General features: G+C 41.9%; 2 protein-coding genes across 4 annotated transcripts in view; one reads left to right on the forward strand and one right to left on the reverse strand.

Annotated features, from left to right (window-relative positions):
• Nucleotides 1-9,110, reverse strand: part of LOC311228345 (serine/threonine-protein kinase D3-like) — a 72,368-nt gene extending 63,258 nt beyond the window's left edge. The window contains exons 1-2 of the mRNA XM_084314254.1: nucleotides 8,972-9,110; nucleotides 7,757-8,463 (exon numbers count right to left, since the gene is read on the reverse strand). Of these exons, the coding sequence (XP_084170380.1) occupies nucleotides 7,757-8,098 (342 nt within the window). The 5' untranslated portion in view covers nucleotides 8,099-8,463; nucleotides 8,972-9,110. The remainder of the gene's footprint in view (nucleotides 1-7,756; nucleotides 8,464-8,971) is intronic.
• A 6,505-nt stretch (nucleotides 9,111-15,615) lies between these two features.
• Nucleotides 15,616-18,315, forward strand: part of cnksr3 (cnksr family member 3) — a 47,751-nt gene continuing 45,051 nt past the window's right edge. For all 3 annotated transcript variants that reach the window (XR_014619694.1, XM_084314754.1, XM_084314755.1), the window contains exon 1: nucleotides 15,616-15,846. Coding sequence is in view for 2 of the 3 variants with exons in the window: in XM_084314754.1 (XP_084170880.1) it covers nucleotides 15,795-15,846 (52 nt within the window). In the remaining variant the exon portion in view is untranslated. The remainder of the gene's footprint in view (nucleotides 15,847-18,315) is intronic.

The raw sequence follows: 18,315 nt of genomic DNA on the forward strand, positions 1-18,315 counted from the left end.
ATGATGCATAAGGGGCACGCAAGTTTTATGACTAAGGAAACTCAAAGTGGTGCAAACTGAATTAATCCAATTGACTGAATGACGATGAAATCAGGTTTGTGTTAACTTAACTCAGAAAAGCTTATTTGTTATAAGTATTTGGATAATGGAGGTACTATCCAAGGAGGGGTCCGGGAGGGGGGGGTTCGAGCTAGAGCATATGTGTGTAGGGTTTTAGAAAATAGGTATTAGGGGTATGTCCTATATAACATTTATATAATTGTTAATTTCGCTGGATATACACTGTATACGGCTAAAATGTTATTATAGACTTTTTTTTGTCTTGTTTCTGTACTTGCATGTAATTTTAACCACCTTGACTGTTAATTTCATTATGCATTATGTGTTGAGTACTGACTTTTAATAATTTTTGTTTTGCAATAATAAAAAAAATATAAAAAAAATAAGTATTTGTGGAAAGAGGGGAATTCAAATTATATCAACGACAATGACAGGAAGCGTAAGACCAAATGGTCATTCATAACATTTGATTTCCTTTCAGTGCGTTTTCTTATAACCAGGCCTGTGTTGAGAAATGCATGGACATTTCCAAAAACAGTTTGCTTACAGCATTGCAATTATTAGACCTATAATAAGAACCAGACCATGCCTATACTGATCGTTAAGATGTCCTTTCTCATCAATATCTCTATTAATTTAGGTTACAAAGTAGAGAGCCCACCGTCGTCAGATGAAATAAACATTTTCTAAATAGCCTGATATTTCATAGGGACTCCTCAATCCTTCAGTCACATTTTATCCATTAAACATGACCCAAGGATGTTACGCCCAAAGGTCTCCCAAGAAATCAAAGCAACCAAAGAAACATTTCACTTTGATAGAGCAATTTAGATGTTTTTAGTTGACAACTTGACACACATGTGTCATTAGTTCATGAATAAGGAATCTCTCATCACCGGTGGCATTTTGGCTTTGGTTAAAACTTTTGGTATCGATGATTATTGTACAAGCAAAGCTACTTCTTTAAAACATGACACAGAACACATCATGTTGGTCGCACCACCATAGTTTGTATTTGTATTAAAAGGGACTTTCTGCACATTGTGTGAGTGATATAACAGATAACAGTGTGTGGTTGACTACTGATGAACTCATGGGGGCTTGCTGGTCCACAGCTGTAATGTAACGCTGCAGTATGTTACATACAGTAGCTACATATCACAGCTGGTAAAATGAACATCGACTGAGATAAACTTAAAGCCCCAGCAGGAGATGTTATATCATATAATAGAATTTTTCGTACTCAGACACATTGTGTAGTACCTGAATATGAAATTTGGATCACTTATTTGTCAAACACTCGCCCTAAAGTTGCTGAAATGGTCCAGTTTGTCAAACTTTCAACAGAGAGAATATTATATTATATTCTGAATCTACAAGTAATTCAATGTAGCCTGATTGTAATAAAAAATATCCATCACTCTATGCCACTTCTACATTCTTTATCACGCCAGAAGACCTTCTGAGGGTATATGCATGTAGTAAAACCGCAGAGTAAAAGATCCTAATGTCTACATTGTGAGAAAACTTCCACTTGTCTGACTGATGCTGTGGAGTTATGGCTCCTTGAGTGAATGAACACGTTGACGTAGCTGCCTCCAACAAAGGGACCAGTGGCGTTCCAGTCTTGTCCAGTGCACTGGCTGAAACTAATTGTTAGCCTGTGGCACTTTGGAGCAGGAAACACTAACTCCACAAACACAGCACAGTTCCACAGGGGTGGGGGAGGGTGGGCTAACACTGTAGGGACCAGTATTTCAGTTACCTTGACGCAGGATTGATGTCAAGCCATGACAACGTGTCAGATCTATGGTCTATAAGTGGTTATAGAAGCCAATGATGTATTAACTACACAATACATGTAAGGAAACTTCTGATTGGGTATTGTGTTTCACATTAAGACATCAACAAGTTGTTCAATTAATAATCCTGGCCTGAAACTAGGCTTGTTGACAGAATCTGGCTATGGGGCGACAATAATGTGGTCAAGAGGCATGGTTTCTATCTTTAGCCTTTGGCGTGGTTTATTATTATTCACATGGTAAACAGCAGTACAAGAGTTCTCCTCTCACTGAGAGGCAGGTGGGAAAGAGGTAGAGGGGGAGGAGACATCTCTTTAAATACTCGCCACCTGGTGGTATCATGAGTGGCTCCGCCTAGAGCGCCCTCTAGTGGAAACAGTTATATATGCAGTTAGACAGTTACTTGCAATCCTACATAGAACCTCTAACTTTAACAAGGCTTAAGGTGAAACAAGGTCAAATTAAGCAAATTGAGGCAATACAATTCCACTATTCTGAAGTATTTGTCATTGGAGACTGCTTACCTCTGTACGATTCAGTAGTTGCAATTTGCAATAGATATTCCATTATTAATGCCAAGTGGCTAGTATGAATGTATCTGCAATCTGCAAGCCAACTCCTTAGCTGTCTCAAGCCGTGTTACTAAGACGACATAATGTGACCCATGAATAAAAATCAACATTAAAGGTTAAAATCGTGCTCTCGACCTTTACAAGCCACATTCATGCCGCATTGAAATGGCTGACGTGGAAAGCGGACCGACAGAGTATTTTATTTCTACCCTCGTTTCTGAATCTCACTCAGACTCAAGTGGTTTAAGCCCAGTTTACAAACACAACCACAGAAAAAAGTCATCCAGTCTTGTTAGCTGAAGAGAACTCGTCGCTAAAGTGCTTTGTTCTTGATGGATGAGGAGTTCCTCGATTTGTATTCTCTTTTTTTTTTATCTACTTTTTCTCCCAATTTTTCTCCCGTCCCCAATTTCGTATCGTCCAATTCTACCCTCCCCTGTCTCGAACGTTGTTAGGCCATGCCTCCCACAAGCCGGCTGCAATGTGGACGAAGCCTTGCATCACGTGTCCCCTCCGGTACTCGAGGAGGCAGCCGTCGCCTCTTTTCACCTGCACAGCGCGATCTCTCAGCGGCGAGGGTCTGCGTGGGAGGGACACGCCGCCCTCGTCGCATCCTGATTCTACTGCGCAGGCGCACCAACCGACCTGTAGGAGTCGCTGTCCACAACATCCAATCCCCACCCACCAGCTTCCCACCCCCTAATACTGCCAATTGTATTAGTATGAACAACCAGCCAAGCTGGTAGCAACGCCGAGAGCTGGGCTCGAACCCAGCATCTCCTGCGTTGGTGGCGAGTGCCTTGCCCACTGCGCCACCTAGCCGCCCGCTCGATTTGTATTCTCAAGATGACCCCAAACCAGACATTAACCCCAATTGGTAACCCCCAAACTAAACGACACCCCCAGAGCTAGTTCACATAAGAAGCCATGGAGTACATTAACTACATTAACCCTCTCACTACCACACTACAGAAGGTTAACCCTTTCACTACCACACTACAGACGGTTAACCGTCTGTAGTGTGGTAGTGAAAGGGTTAACCTTCTGTAGTGTGGTTGTGAAAGTGTTAACCCTTTGTCACGTGAAAGGGTTAACCTTATGTATTGTCGCAGTGAAAGGGTTAAACCTTTGGTAGTGTGGTAGTGAAAGGGTTAACTACATTAAATACCCCCTGGTTTCTTAATTTCAATGTAATTAACTCCAACCTGCGCCTGGCTTTTCATGATGTATTAAAAGCTGCTGTAGGTGGAGGAGGACCAATTCAAACCATTTGTGAATGAATAAATGAATGAATGAATGAATGAATGAATGAATGAATGAATGAATGAATGAATGAATGTGGCCACAGGGTAAGAAGAAGAGGCCTGCTGTATGCCAGGGTGGGGTGGGTATTGGGGTGGGGTAGGGTGTGGGTCATGGAGCCAGGCAGCCTAGGCGTCCCGGGACAACATGGTGACCTACAGGGGAGGGGAACTTCCCTGCTGGATTCCTGGACACCCCAGGGACTGTTCCCCTCCTACAAGACCAAACACATTACACCGCACACAGGGGCCTGAAGCGCCCACACACCCACACTGGGAGGCAGAGGTGGTAGGAGGCCACACAACACCTCCCTCTCATTAGAAGTAGTATCATCCTTATATATATATATATATATATATATATTGACTGCACTTCTGACTCAAATAGAACATGATATGAAATGTATTACATCAGGAACAGCTCTGTAACCATGAATACAGTATGAGGTAGCTTTTATCATGACCATGTGCTTAATAGACACAAAAAACACAAATGTTGAAACTCAAGAGGAAGTGAAAGCAGCCGATGTGGTACAATTGCCCACATCCCCTCTGCGGCCATTTTGCTCTTATGTCATGCTCAGGTTGGAGCCAAGGTGGGGAACAGGGTGGAAAGGAATCCCAACCTTAACATGACATAAGAGCAAAATGGCCATCGTGTCAATATGGCCAACGGTGCAGACAAAGTACAATTGACAGTACATTGTCTGTCTCAATCAATAGTCAATTGTACCCCAGCCAGTAAAAACAAGTGAAAGTGGGTTTGAGCACAAATCTCAATGCAGCCAAGGGGGTTAAAGGCATCACCCAGGGGCCCATTCCCTGAGGCGGCAAAACAGGGTCCCTTTAGGTTTCATTTTCATAATAGAATGTGTCTACAATGGGGGTCTTTTTACCTTTCTAAATAACTTCTTAGCTCTGCCCCTGTTAGAATTAGTATCTCTCTCTGTCTTCCAAGAGCCGTGCCAGAAACAATCTAATTTAAAATGCCCCTATTGTATATGTAATTTAATTTACCCTATATATATCCATGTAACATTATTCACTATTGTACTTCTAAACACAGAGAATGGTGTAAACAGTGATATGGTCAATAAACTGTTCCTAATGGACATGGAAACGCTTGGTCTGATTTTGTTATTACAGAGCTGCTGCTGCTCTCCCCACATCAAGATCTAGTTCCAAAGACACTTCTATACATTATAAAACACGCCTAGAAAGCAGAGGAATTCATTTGCTATCCCTTCCGATAACCTCTACATTATGATATGAAATACTGTACACTATAGTGTCATGCAATCAGTTTGTGTCCCTTCAGTTGAACTGGAAATACGTTATGGTGACATTTTGTTTACTTTGTTTCCATGCCCTATAAAGAGGCAAAACTAGTTTAGATTGTTGCAAAGTAGGGGAGAGTGAAACAGAAGGTTCCACCCCCAATCTAAACTATACAACTGTGGAATGTGCAAAACACTAGGTGGCACGTTCAGTGCTGCAGGAATCAAAACAGGAGATCATGCAAATGTGTTCAAACTAGGGGTGGGAATCACCAGTTTCATCATGATACGATACAATATCGATTCTTTGGACAACGATACGATATTTGCCGATATCACAAAGTCTCTCACGATACAATACGATTAGATTAGATTCAGGTGCCTGCAATCGATATGAGATGATATCATATGCCCATTTAACACAATCAGTAACATTTAGATCAACTAAAAAAAGGTAACGAAAATATCATTTGACATTTGTATTTTTGAGCTCTTCAAGACATTTAAAGGAAAATCAATCTATTGTTTTTAATACAAATAGACCTCCTGTTCACTGTAAAGTGCCACGTTTTGATATATTGAGCTTTAAACTTTAAGCTCCATTTTTTGGAACTCAAAACTCAACCTAAAACCCCTCCCTCTCCCAAACCGTTCCTACAACAATTTGTTGATGTTGCATGATCATGTATAGGCCTACATTTATTATGTATTATATTGTTTATGTTTAAATAACATTTAAACATCAAACTCCTCTGACCTCATCTGGTCTTTCCAAAGACGCGCGCACACACACACACACAGAAAGGGAGAATGCTATGCTGTAACGTCTACACACACGGAGCTACTGCTGTTGTTCTTGGGGGCGGATATGAGACTCGCCACAGGATTTTCAAAATAAGAGTATCGATATGAATCGATCTTATTACATTGCATCGATCCGATTCGATTGTTGATAATTACATCGATGTATCGATCTGGATCGATGTATCGTCCCACCCCTAGTTCAAACCACAACTAACATACGGAATGTAGCCTTTCATCCGTTTTTCAGAATTTGTGCTCTTCTCACTCTTACTTTTTAAACAACTCTCTGTTTAGGATAAATGTCTATTTCCATTATTACCACTTGCACCACTAGGACCGCTACTGTTCCTAATTTATGCAAATGTCATGTCGTCAGCTTGTGACTGCAACTTGTTCCTGTTTGCGGACGACTCAGCCCTGCTGGTCTCTGACAAGAACAAGTTACAGGTTGAAAAAACGCTCAGCTCGGAACTAGGCAAAATCTGCATATGGCTCGCTGATAACAAACTATCATTACACATGGGCAAAACAGAGTCCATTCTCTTCGGTTCAAATAACAAACTCAGCAAGACCGACGGCTTCTCAGTTACAGTGGGTGACAATATTGTCACAAGGAAAGATGAAATTACCTACCTGGGTTCCATCCTAGAGGCTAATCTTTCCTGTGACAAAATGGCATCCAATGTAATAAAAAAGGTCAACCAACGAACTCGATTCTTGTACCGGATCTCCTCTCTGGTAAACAAGAATACCCTGAAGACTCTGGCAGGAGCACTCATTCAAGGGTACTACGACTATGCTTGCACCTCATGGTACCAAAGCACCTCAAAGGCGCTAAAAACAAAATTACAAACATCTCAAAACAAACTGGTCAGACTACTGCTTGACCTTACCCCCAGAACCCACCTCACCCCTGCCCACTTTGACAACCTAGGATGGCTTAGAGTAGACGACAGAGTACAGCAACTTGCAATGGGCCTGGTCTACAAGATACACTACACGACCAAGGTACCCATGTACATGTCAAAATACTTCCCAAAGGTCAGTGAATACCACGATCACAACACCAGAGGGAGCTCCACAAATCATGTTAAACCCAGATTCGGCTCAAACAAGGGACTAAACACGTTTTGCAATTATGCCACATCAATGTGGAACGCCCTACCTAAAGCTGTAAAGGAATGTGAATCACTACCCACTTTCAAAACCACTCTCAAAGAACACCTACGGGAGAATTCGAAAAACTGGCCCCTGTAAATGTCCTAACCCAACCCCCTCCAATGTACAGTAAATTACCTAGTATGGTTGTTGTCAATATTCCAATGTACAGTTTTGCTTGTACAGTTGTTCCCCCCCTACCCAACCCCCCCCCCCCCCCCCCCCCCCCCCAACCCCACCCACCCTCCTCCAATGTACAGTTTTTACGTCAAATGATACTCTCCTTTCTGGACTATTTTTGTATCACAAACAGTAATGTATTTGCATATCTGGTATGTCATAAATGTATAGATGTAGCAGTACTGTCTATCTGTATGTCATGTATGTCATATATGTCCTGATGAATTTAAAATGGGGGACCCTGATGTAAACAAGACGAAAGTCTTTCTCTGGTCTGCATCCCCTTAACAATTGTGTGTATTGAGCTGTACTGTATTGTACCCATTCTGCAATCTGTTAATAAATAAAGTGTTCAATCAATCAATCAATCAATCAATCAATCAATCACTTGCAAATCAGAATTAGTTTGAGGCATTACGTAACTAGATAGAGCCAGGCCTAATGGTTGGTCTAATTATGAAGAATGACACCAAGGCTTGTTCCAATCACACAACATTCGCACGTGGAAATCGGGACATTGCCCCCAGTGGTGACGCAAGCAGAACACGCAGGATTTCTATGACACCGGTGGTGAAGAGCTGGCAAGTCGCCAAACGCATTACCTTTTGATCCACGATCGAACAAACAAGCTCTTTGACCGCGGAGAGGGAGAGGTCGCTCGGGTCCAGGTTGACGGTCTCCCTGGTGAGTCCAATCTGGAGGAGAAAGGAGAGCCCGTGGATAGAGCCCCGGGAGTCGGTGAGACTCGGGGCATTCTGGCTCCCGTTGGACAGCCGGTTGTAGAGCGTGGCCGGGGGGCTCGGTGACGGTGATGGGGTCGGAGGGGCTGGATGCTGAGAGAGGGGGAACAGCCTAGGTGAGGGTGGAGGAGGGGAACTGTTGCAGGCAGACATTGGCTGACTTACGACGTCTTGGCAGGCGAAAGGGGTGAAGTTGATCAACATCAAACGGACGGTTATTCAGAGAGGCAGCTCTGAAGTTTCCTCATCAAAATGGCATAATGGCTGGACTCAAAAGTACGTCGATTCCTCTCGGCCTGTGTGTGAATTATAGGCAGTCATCATCACCATACAGCGCAATTGAAATTCTGAGAGTTCCATTAACTCTCTTCTCCAGACATCTTTGATGTAGTAGAAGTGAATGACCAAAAGCAACACAAATGTTGGATCCTATAAAGCTCTTTGAAAGCTCTTGTTGTAAGATCCCACAAGCCAGCCTGGTGAGCCAGTTGATTCTGCCTTTACTCCGATGTAAAGATGACCCACAGTTGTAACCGTATAGTTCTCGCTGTCGGCTGGTGTCACTGCATCTGTTGGGGACAGGGGGGAGACAGTCAAACAACCACTTCCATCCAAACTGCATACAATTTCACACTGGCAAGTAAATCAGTGATAACAATGAGTGTGTCAGATTATGGACTCATTGATTAGGCAATAGCCCGCTGCTCCATAGCCTACAGCATGTTCTAACCACTTTACAATTCCGGATGCGGATGGTTAGGCCAACAACAATATTAACAACAACAATAATAACAACAGCAATACAATACTACTAATAACACAACCAAAAGCAAATTGGTCGACGATGGTCTATAATAGGTTTGCGGAATTTTCATGTTAACATCTGGCATTAATGCACATCTGGATTTTCGCTTTGATAAGAGTGATAAAACACGACTGTGTAATTATTACCCTATCCGTGAGTCCCGTGACACTGACACATCAAATATAGCCTATTATACTCTGTGTTCAACTGTTATTGAGGGGGAGAGAAATACAGAGAGAGGTAAAGGCAGAGAGAGAGAGCATATATCTTACCTATTTAAAAAGGGCGGTTTTTCTCAATCAACTGATGCAAAGAAAAAGTGTTAATTCCGATCAACCAAGAATTTCGGTCCCTGTACGTGTGAACCCCTCGTCATTTGGGTGTGGATGTAGGCGCTGGACTTGGTTTATTCTAACCCCGAGAGAGCGAAAACAAGGTAGGCATTTGGCAACTCTACTTTTCTTTCCAAACTCCCCCCCCCCCCCCCGTAGTCAGATCCAGCAGCCAGTTCATGCGTATCCTATTATCGCAGCACAGCGCTCTCTCACACTGGACTCGCTCGGTAACAAACGGAGCACAAAGGACTTATGGGACCAGAAGTTCCGAGTTTTCTGTCGGCGCGCCATCTACTGTTCGCGGAGGCAGCCGTGGAAAAACAACACTACCCGGCATGCAATTCGCGTGACGCGCGCCTCTTAATTATAGGCTTTTTATTCTGAGGAATTCATGCCCGTTATTTTGACTTAAAACAGTATGAACGCTGTGGAATCTGCGACCTCTAACGGCACAGACGAAAACTCCGCCGAGGTTAAGGACGATAAAAAAGGATGGCTATCAAAACGCACTCAGTTCACTCACCGGTGGAAACCTACATGGTTTCAGCTGAAAGAAACTCAACTAGTGTATGGTGGAAATGAAGAGGTAAGACAAAGGTGGTTAAATGAGGGGCAAAACGGTTTCTTTTTCCAAAGCAGCCTGTCTTGAATGGTTAGGCCAAAACGACAACATAGCCCTACACGTCCGGTGGTAACATTGTAACTTTTCTGCTAGTGTTTCCCATAGTCGCTACATTGTTGTTGTTCTGTTGCCATAGCAGCCAGGCTCAGCCGGCCTTGCTTTCACGAATAGCCTTGCACTCTGTATTGATTGATTGAATTGATTGATTGAAAAGTTTATTAACAGATTGCAGAATGGGTACAGTACAGTACATCTCAATACATACAATTGTTAAGGGGATGCAGACCAGAGAAAGACTTTCGTCTTGTTTCCACCAGGGTCCCCCATTTTCAATTCATCATAACATATATGACATACATGACATACAGATAGACAGTACTGCTACATCTATACATTTATGACATATCAGATTTGCAAATACAGTACTGTTTGTGATACAAAAGTGTCCAGAAAAGGAGTGTATATACATTTGGCGTAGAAACTGTACATTGGAGGAGGTTGGTGGGGTGGGGTTGGGTGGGTTGGGTGAGGGCTGTACATTGGAGGTGGGGGGGGGGGGGGGGGGGGGGGGTTGGGTAGGGGACACACACACATTTTACACTGTACATTGGAATGTTGACAAAGCCTTACTTGGTCATTTACTGTACAACTAGGTTAGGACATTTGTAGGGGCCACAGCCAACACAGGGATCCACACAGGCAATAGCTTTTCACCACATCTCATCTGGTGCAGTGCTATCACATTGTTATTATTATATATTTATATTCATATATTTTTTATTATAATGTATTATTATTTGTTTGTTTGTTTAATCAGAGGTGGTAGGAGGGCCACACAACACCTCCCTCTCATTAGAAGTATCATCCTTATTATATATTGACTGCACTTCTGACTAAAATAGAACATGATATGAAATGTATTACATTTGTTTGTTTAATAATTTTTTATGTATGTATTTAATTTTTTTATCTATCTATTTGTTGCCTCATGTTATTCTAGAAGCCTGTGAAGACCATCAACCTGGTGGGAGCCATGGTGGAGACGGCGGAGGGAGACAGCTCATTTGGATGGACTATCACTCCCAAAGACTCCAAGCGCATCTTCTACCTCCGGGCTCTCACTGCCGCTGAGCAACAGGACTGGATACTGGCTGTCTGCGAAGCCCAGCTCAGCTCCAAGCAACACACTACAAATGCCTGTGTTCTGCAGTAGCAGGGTTTTTAGATGATGGAATTTATTGTTTTTATTAGTATTTTGTATTTATTTTTTTACACAAGTAGGCGACTGGATCCTTGCAAGTGTTTTACACTTTCGGTAAAAGAGGAAATTATGAATCCAATATTAGAAACATTTTATAAAATAGACTATATTTGTATCTTATCACCATGGCTTCAGTCTTCCCAAGTAAAATCTATATCAAATATAAATATGTAGGCAACATTTTGTGGCCAAATTACTTGACCGTTCTGCCAATAACTATGGCCAACATCATGTTTATTACACTTCATCTATGGATAAATCACTGTTTTATCTACATTTTAAAATAGCCATCCGTGCTGAAAGCAATATTGCTCATCCACTTTACTTCAAAAGCTCCTTGTGCATTACGGCTGTAAGACCTGGATTGCTTCAAGCAAATGTCAACTTGTTCATTTTTAACATTGCCAATTTTCTGTTGCAAAGTGAATACTTTTTGGGCTAGATCCACAAAGAATGGATTGCACGGTGCTAATTGCACCCTTACTTACAATTCATTATGAATTGAAAATGGGGGACCCTGATGTAAACAAGACGAAAGTCTTTCTCTGGTCTGCATCCCCTTAACAATTGTGTGTATTGAGCCGTACTGTATTGTACCTATTCTGCAATCTGTTAATAAAATAAAAGACTTTCGTCTTGTTTACATCAGGGTCCCCCATTTTCAATTCATAATGAATTGTAAGTAAGGGTGCACTTAGCACTGTGCAATCCATTCTTTGTGGATTGTTCTTATGCTGAAAGATGAAAGTTATCCACTGCATCCTGTGCTGGCTCCACAAAGCGTGCCCAACCTTGTCTTGCACCGTGTGTATAGTATATGTTGTTCTAACCTCAAGTGCCCTTATCTCCTTCTATTGCACAGTAGTGGCAGTGGATCTAGTCTGAGGGTAAATATTCATGGTCGGTTGCTATGGTATTACTCCCTCGCACAGAAATACTGAAGCTAAAAGATCGGTCTAATGGGATCCCTATAGGTGTGTGTGTTTATCGAGTTGAGATTTAAATGTGTATTTAAACACAATAGAAGTTAGACCTTATGGTGGAAAGAGGGGACCCAGAGGGGTAATTCAACCCACTAATGAAACTAGTGCAGCTTTTAGAAAGAACATTATGATTCTGTGCAAAACCTCCATGTTTAGTTGGAAGAGGCAAGATCTTTACTGTTCCCTTTAGTTTAAACTCTCCATCTGTCCCTATAGCTTGAGAGAGGAGGGTATCATCCAGCAGGGCAGCCCCATAAGGGGGGGGGGGGATAATGGCTTTCTGGGGCCAAGCTCCTAGGGGGGCCCAAGGAGGCCGTCAATAAATGTATGATTTAAAAAACCATAAAAAAAAAAGTATTCTATTTATTTTGGGGCTTTCTGTATTTTTCACCCATCCCAATTTAGTCGTTATGCCAATTCCCTTCCTGGTCGGCCTGTGGAGGGTGTAGAACTACCACATGCGTCCTCCGATACATGTGGAGTCGCCAGCCGCTTCTCTTCACCTGACAGCGAGGAGTTTCACTGGGGGAACGTAACACGTGCAGAGGTACACGCTATTTCCCACAGATCCCCTCCCTGCTGAACAGGCGCCCCGACCGACCAGTAGGAGTCACAGTTTTACAACAACCAGGATACATACCCCACCGGCTTCCCACCCGCTAACACTGCCAATTGTGTTAGTAGGGACGACTGACCATGCCGGAGCTTACCGCTGACAGCTGGATTCGAATTTCTATCTTCTTATCTGTGAGATTGTACTAATGACAGAGGGAAACAAGGAAGAAGCTAGTCTGTTCTTTAACATAATGATAGTATGAACAGTACATTAGTTGTGTTTTTCTAAAATAGGGTGAACAATTGTGACCTGATTTATCTATCATCAACCATAGGCCATCAAACGTAACATTAGAAGATCGCCAATCATATTTTAGTCTGAAGCATAGAGCACTTCACTTATAAATGTGTCTAGAATAACAGCTTCTGTGATTAAATTATCCAAAAGCAAAGCTTGTGTGTTGCACTCTACTTTAAAGGCTATAGGGTTGATATCTCAAGAAGTCTACCTTATAGATGGAAACCCCCCAAAATATCACACTAGTTCTTTTTTTTTATCCACTTCTTCTCCTCCTATTTTTCTGTATTTTTCTCCCATCCCAATTTAGTCGTTATGCCAATTCCCCCCTCCCCTTCCTGGTCGTTGCGCGCATGCGCCCCCCACTGGTCGGTCTAGGGAGCCCTGAAGTCTATCAGATGCTTCCTCCGATACATAGGAGACAGCCAGCAGCCTCTTTTCACCTGACAGCGAGGACTCTCACTGGGGAACGCGTGGGAGGATCACACTACCTTACCCAGTTCCTTCCCTCGCTGTGCAGGCGCCCTGACCGACCTGTAGGAGTCGCTGTTTACAACGACCAGAATACCACCCAGACGGTAGACAGACGCTTAGTCCGCTGCGCTACCCGGCCGCCCAATGTCACACTAGTTCTTGAGAGAGTGACAAGTACCCTTTTGTATACCAATCTTTCGCCGTCGACTAAAATATCTGAAATGAAAAAATAATAATAACCTTCTTACTGCACTCTTCCTAATATACTAACATACACTGACTCAACACTGTAGCACTCAAGTCTGAACACTTTGGTGAGCATTATTAATCAGCTGATAGAGTTGTACCCTTGCTACTGACTTGTGTACAAAACTTGTAAGTCGCTTTGGATAAAAGTGTCAGCTAAATGACTAAATGTAAATGTATCTGTTAGCAATGCCAGTGCAACTCAATGGGGAATTAGATCATTTCTGTCCAAATCAAATAGGCTACTGTGTACAACAAGCCATGATATTCGGTCTAATCGGTAGCCTGCCCTAAATGATAGATCTATTTGGAAGCACAAAAAAATAAATCCAAAAGCTTTGGATAAAAGCATCAGCTAAATGACAAAATGTTAAATTTAAATGTGAATGTAAATGGCTTAAAAACCTTTTGAATATCTTCAAATGAGTGTTGGTTAGTGATAACCAAGATGACAGGTGGGTGGGGAATGGATGTCTCCCTGCAGGGACATACTGTTAAACAGCACACTGACCCTGGAATCTAAAATCAATCATTGTCTTTGTTTAATTGTGTGTTAAAGAGGGCAAAGTAAGAGTATTGGCCAGAATGTAATGTAAGAGACTGTAGTCTCTGGTAATACCGTACAGGAGAACTTGAATACTCCTGGTATCAACATTTACAATTGCCTGTCAGTGGAGGGCGCTCTTTCTATAAATATAGTTCCAATGGACTCATGTATAAGTGAAACAACAGGTTGGATGTGTAACTGACAGAAACACAGGATTTCCAGTGAGGTTTTGTTGCGAAAGCCTTTCTTGCAAAATAGTGTTTTAAGTCTAAAACCATTGGGAATGCTAATGCCTGGATAAAAGCTGTTCAGTACCAAGAGAGCAATAATGTCTCGTGTATTTTCCCATAGGCTGCTTTACATCATTAGGATATAGGCATACTTCCTTTTATGATATTGTAAATTATTTTAAAATGACTCAAAGTCTTGAGGGAAATCAAAAGGAAAAACTCCAAGCCTTTGTTATATTTAGCCAATAATAATAATAATAACAATAATAATAAAGTATTTTAAAATGTTCTACAGAGTGCCTTGAACCTTTTCTTCTCTTTTCCTCAATATATGGATACCCTGCATTCCTCCTCGGAGCATGTTTGAATGCCATGCGGTGTTCCTCCCTCTACATCTACATTACTCAAAGTGTTGTCTCTTGATTGATGCTGCTCCCCCGGCTGCTCATGTAGGCTACCACTTGCACGGTTCCCATGGGAACGTGTGGGTACCTAAAACAGTCTATTGGGAACACCCAACACAAATTGGTCTGGGACTTCAAAAGATGAAGGATCTAATTAGAGACTAGAAAAACAGATTTTTCAGAGATGTCTGTGCCCCTGTGATTATTTTTCTGTGATAAGGGGCTATAGGGTTGAAAAACAACAACATTTCTTATAGATTACTTACATTAATTGTAATAATTTGTTGCCATCAAAGTCTCTAGACTTAGGAAAAATAAACACTGAAAAGGTTGTGTGACTTTCACCTGGATCTTGTACATTTGTGTGTAGTAGTAGACGCTTAACCGGGAGTAAATTGCGGCGACATCCTTGTGTTTTACCACACAACCCATGGGGATAGATTAGAGTTGACCATTTTTAAATTGTGGGAAGGCATGTTGCCTATTTTCCCATGTGAAAATGCAGTTACAATGCATTCTGTTATCTCTGAAGGCCTATCAACATATAACAAGCTATTCATTTCCACAGAGGGCAGTGATGTTGCTTTTGTTCTCATGGGATGAATATAGGCCTAATAGTTTATATATCAAGCCATATATTCAATGCCTCTTGATCATAGTCTTTATACTACTAATGCAATATTTAGCAGTGGGTTTCTTATGGCTAAACATATTCATTAAAATAGTAAAAAATATATATATATATATTTGTCATAGTCTATTATTTTGTTGTCAGTTATCTTGGAATTTAGTAACATTTTTTTCTAAGTAGGTTAATAAGGCCTAGACATTAATAGGGCCACGGTCGAGACCTGTAATCCGATAGCCTAATCCCGCCCCTAACCTCATTGGCAAACCGCCCCCTGGTCGGGTTTTGGCTATACGGCACTGTAAACTTTTTTCACGCATGGGACCAGTCAGTCAGAGACACTAGACTAGCGTGGGAAGCGTGCGAGTGGTTTTCATGTAGTTGTAGTTAGGAATCTTAGGATATATGTGCATTAGGCTATTGTGTGAATTTGTTCGTTTGTTTTGGACCAACCAACAAGTAGACATACATAGGGCCAACGAAAAGTCGGTTCCGAATTTATTTTTGGAGAAATGGATCCTGTAACCAAATGGACCCCTAAACAAGTTGTCGATTGGATGAGAGGTGGGTAATCTCTGTTCCAATTTACTATCATAAATCGATGACATGATACATGATTGTATTGTATTGTGTGTCTCTTGATGAACCATTAGCATGTTTAAACATTAGTGTATAGACTGCTGTTGCGTTAAGTAGCCTATTTTATTTGGTTACGTTTTATTAGCTTTAATTATATATAGCCTATATAATTATCATTTCCTATGACCTACTTCATAATGATATCATAATAAGAAGACACATCTTCATGCCAGTTGCAAAATGGAAACTATAAATTCTAGGTTATAGTGGTTGTTTAGGAACCTTGTTGTTGTAGTTCATGTTTGGTCTCATGGGGTCCGGTTTGGAACCTGTCACACGGGCCTGCCGCCTACTGTATAACTTACCCCCAAACAGGCTTATGCATAATACGTGTTTTGATTGGACTTTCCCTGGTTGTTCATACCCCAAGTTTTACTCGTGTTTATGATGAAATGCTGCATGGCCCTGTTTACATTTGGGTGTTTATTTCCCCAGTGAACATTTTGCCAGATGAATGACAGTTACAACCAGGGCTCTTTCTGATAGCTCTGCCTTGTTATTCAGTAGCATCTGGAGAAGATTTTTCAAATGCAGGCCATTGTGCAAACGTTTACGCCAAATATTAATATTAATTTGCCATGTGTGTCCTCAAGCAATGAATGATAACAACAGCAGGACACGCTTGCTAGGCCTGTCATTAGATCATCAGAAGGAGAGTACCTTGGATTTGCATTCACCCATAAGATGACTAACGAAGCTGTCCTTAGTTCTTAGGCTGACAAAGTGCTGTTTTTAAATGTACTGTTAAAAGTGCTGTTTTTGGACACCCAGCAGTGTTCTATGTTTTTGCACCCTGAGTCGACTAAGCTAATATGCTGTGTTATGAATTATGAATGACATATGCTGCTCGTTTTGGCACCCAGCTACGTTTCAGTCATCATCGCCTGAGCTGGTTTCATTATGCCTTCTTCCATCAGCTAAGAGAGGGACACAGAAATGATGACTTAAACAAACACAGTAGAGCTGATTGGGCTTCATGATGGGGCTTCTGTCTGTCTGTCTGTCTGTCTGTCTGTCTGTCTGTCTGTCTGTCTGTCTGTCTGTCTGAAATTCACTATAGTGGGAAAAGTCATCTATTCAGCACAGCAGCCCCAGCACTCTGCCAGACCGTCCTCATCTAGGGGACACAATACGCGACAGAGCACTAATGCCAGTCAATAAAGAGCTCACCGAACAAGAGCTCTTCACAAAGGTTAGCGCCATGCTGTGTGCAGGGTCAAAAGGTTACAGCAGGAACTAGCTTTCATAGCTGTATTAAACAGAGACAGATTGCGCTATCAGGGTTTAGGTTGTTTTTGTGCCCTGGGAACGTGCGATTTCACTCATTTTGTAGATCCCGCTTCAGTGTTAACAATGGTTTCCGTGATGGCAAAGAGGATTGCTGCTGCCTCCAGCTATGGGGCTGTCAAGGCTCAGTTTGTTTACACCACCGGTCTGACCCGAGCAACAGATTCTCTCATGAGAGGTTTAAGCCACATTCAAACACCTCTGTTTGACTTGGCATGCTACCTGGCTACATCAAGGTATACAAATATTGCACTTGTGAAATACGAATTAAAATGAAAAATATCAATAAAGTAGGGTGTGGCCATATATTGTACCACAATGATTGAGCTAAATATGTTTAGTTTATGATTCAAATGGGGCACATTTCTATCACTTTAACATATTGAATCGTGAATGAAATGTATTGAATCGAATCGTGTCCCGACTTTATCGTCACACCCCTACAATCAAGTTTGAATTTCCTTTTCCCTCAATATGAGTAGGTTTTGATTGTGAATCGATCACACAGACACTATACCCACTTGCGTAGCAGCAGTAAACACATACAGCCTGGAGTACTGAGAATACATCTGAACCTGTTCAGACAGGTCCACACATTTCTCAGGTTTTTCTAGCAGGTGCAATTATCATGGAGAATGGTGATTGATTGTAAATCAAGTCCAGAGGAAGGGAGCGCTCCACCATGGAGCTCTGAAAAGGGACGATAACCAAGTATTGAATTAAAGACTTTCAAACCAGGCTGTTAATCCTGATTATGTAAACGGAAAAGAAGATTAATGCAATATTTATTTTATTAATCCAAAATAGCCAGTGTTTGCTATCTCATTTGTGTAGATAAGAACACGCATGTAGTTGTGTGCTTCCCATGGCATGGTAATCGTTGTTTGTTAGTTCAGAGGGAGGAGAAGTCACAGTTTCAACTCGGAGACGTCTCATTGTGAGTCACCGTAAGACCTCCCTCGCCCCACCTCTCCCCCTGCAGTATTGAGAGCTTATCAGGACTGAAACCAACTGAGCTCCCTGGTTACATCCGCAGTGAATCACAGGAAGTGAACAGGATACCTTCTACCAAGCGTTCGTTTTCCTGTTCCTTGTGAACATTTCCTT

The sequence above is a fragment of the Notolepis coatsorum genome (genome assembly GCF_963971535.1).
Source record: "Notolepis coatsorum genome assembly, chromosome: 5".
Lineage (NCBI taxonomy): Eukaryota > Metazoa > Chordata > Actinopteri > Aulopiformes > Paralepididae > Notolepis > Notolepis coatsorum.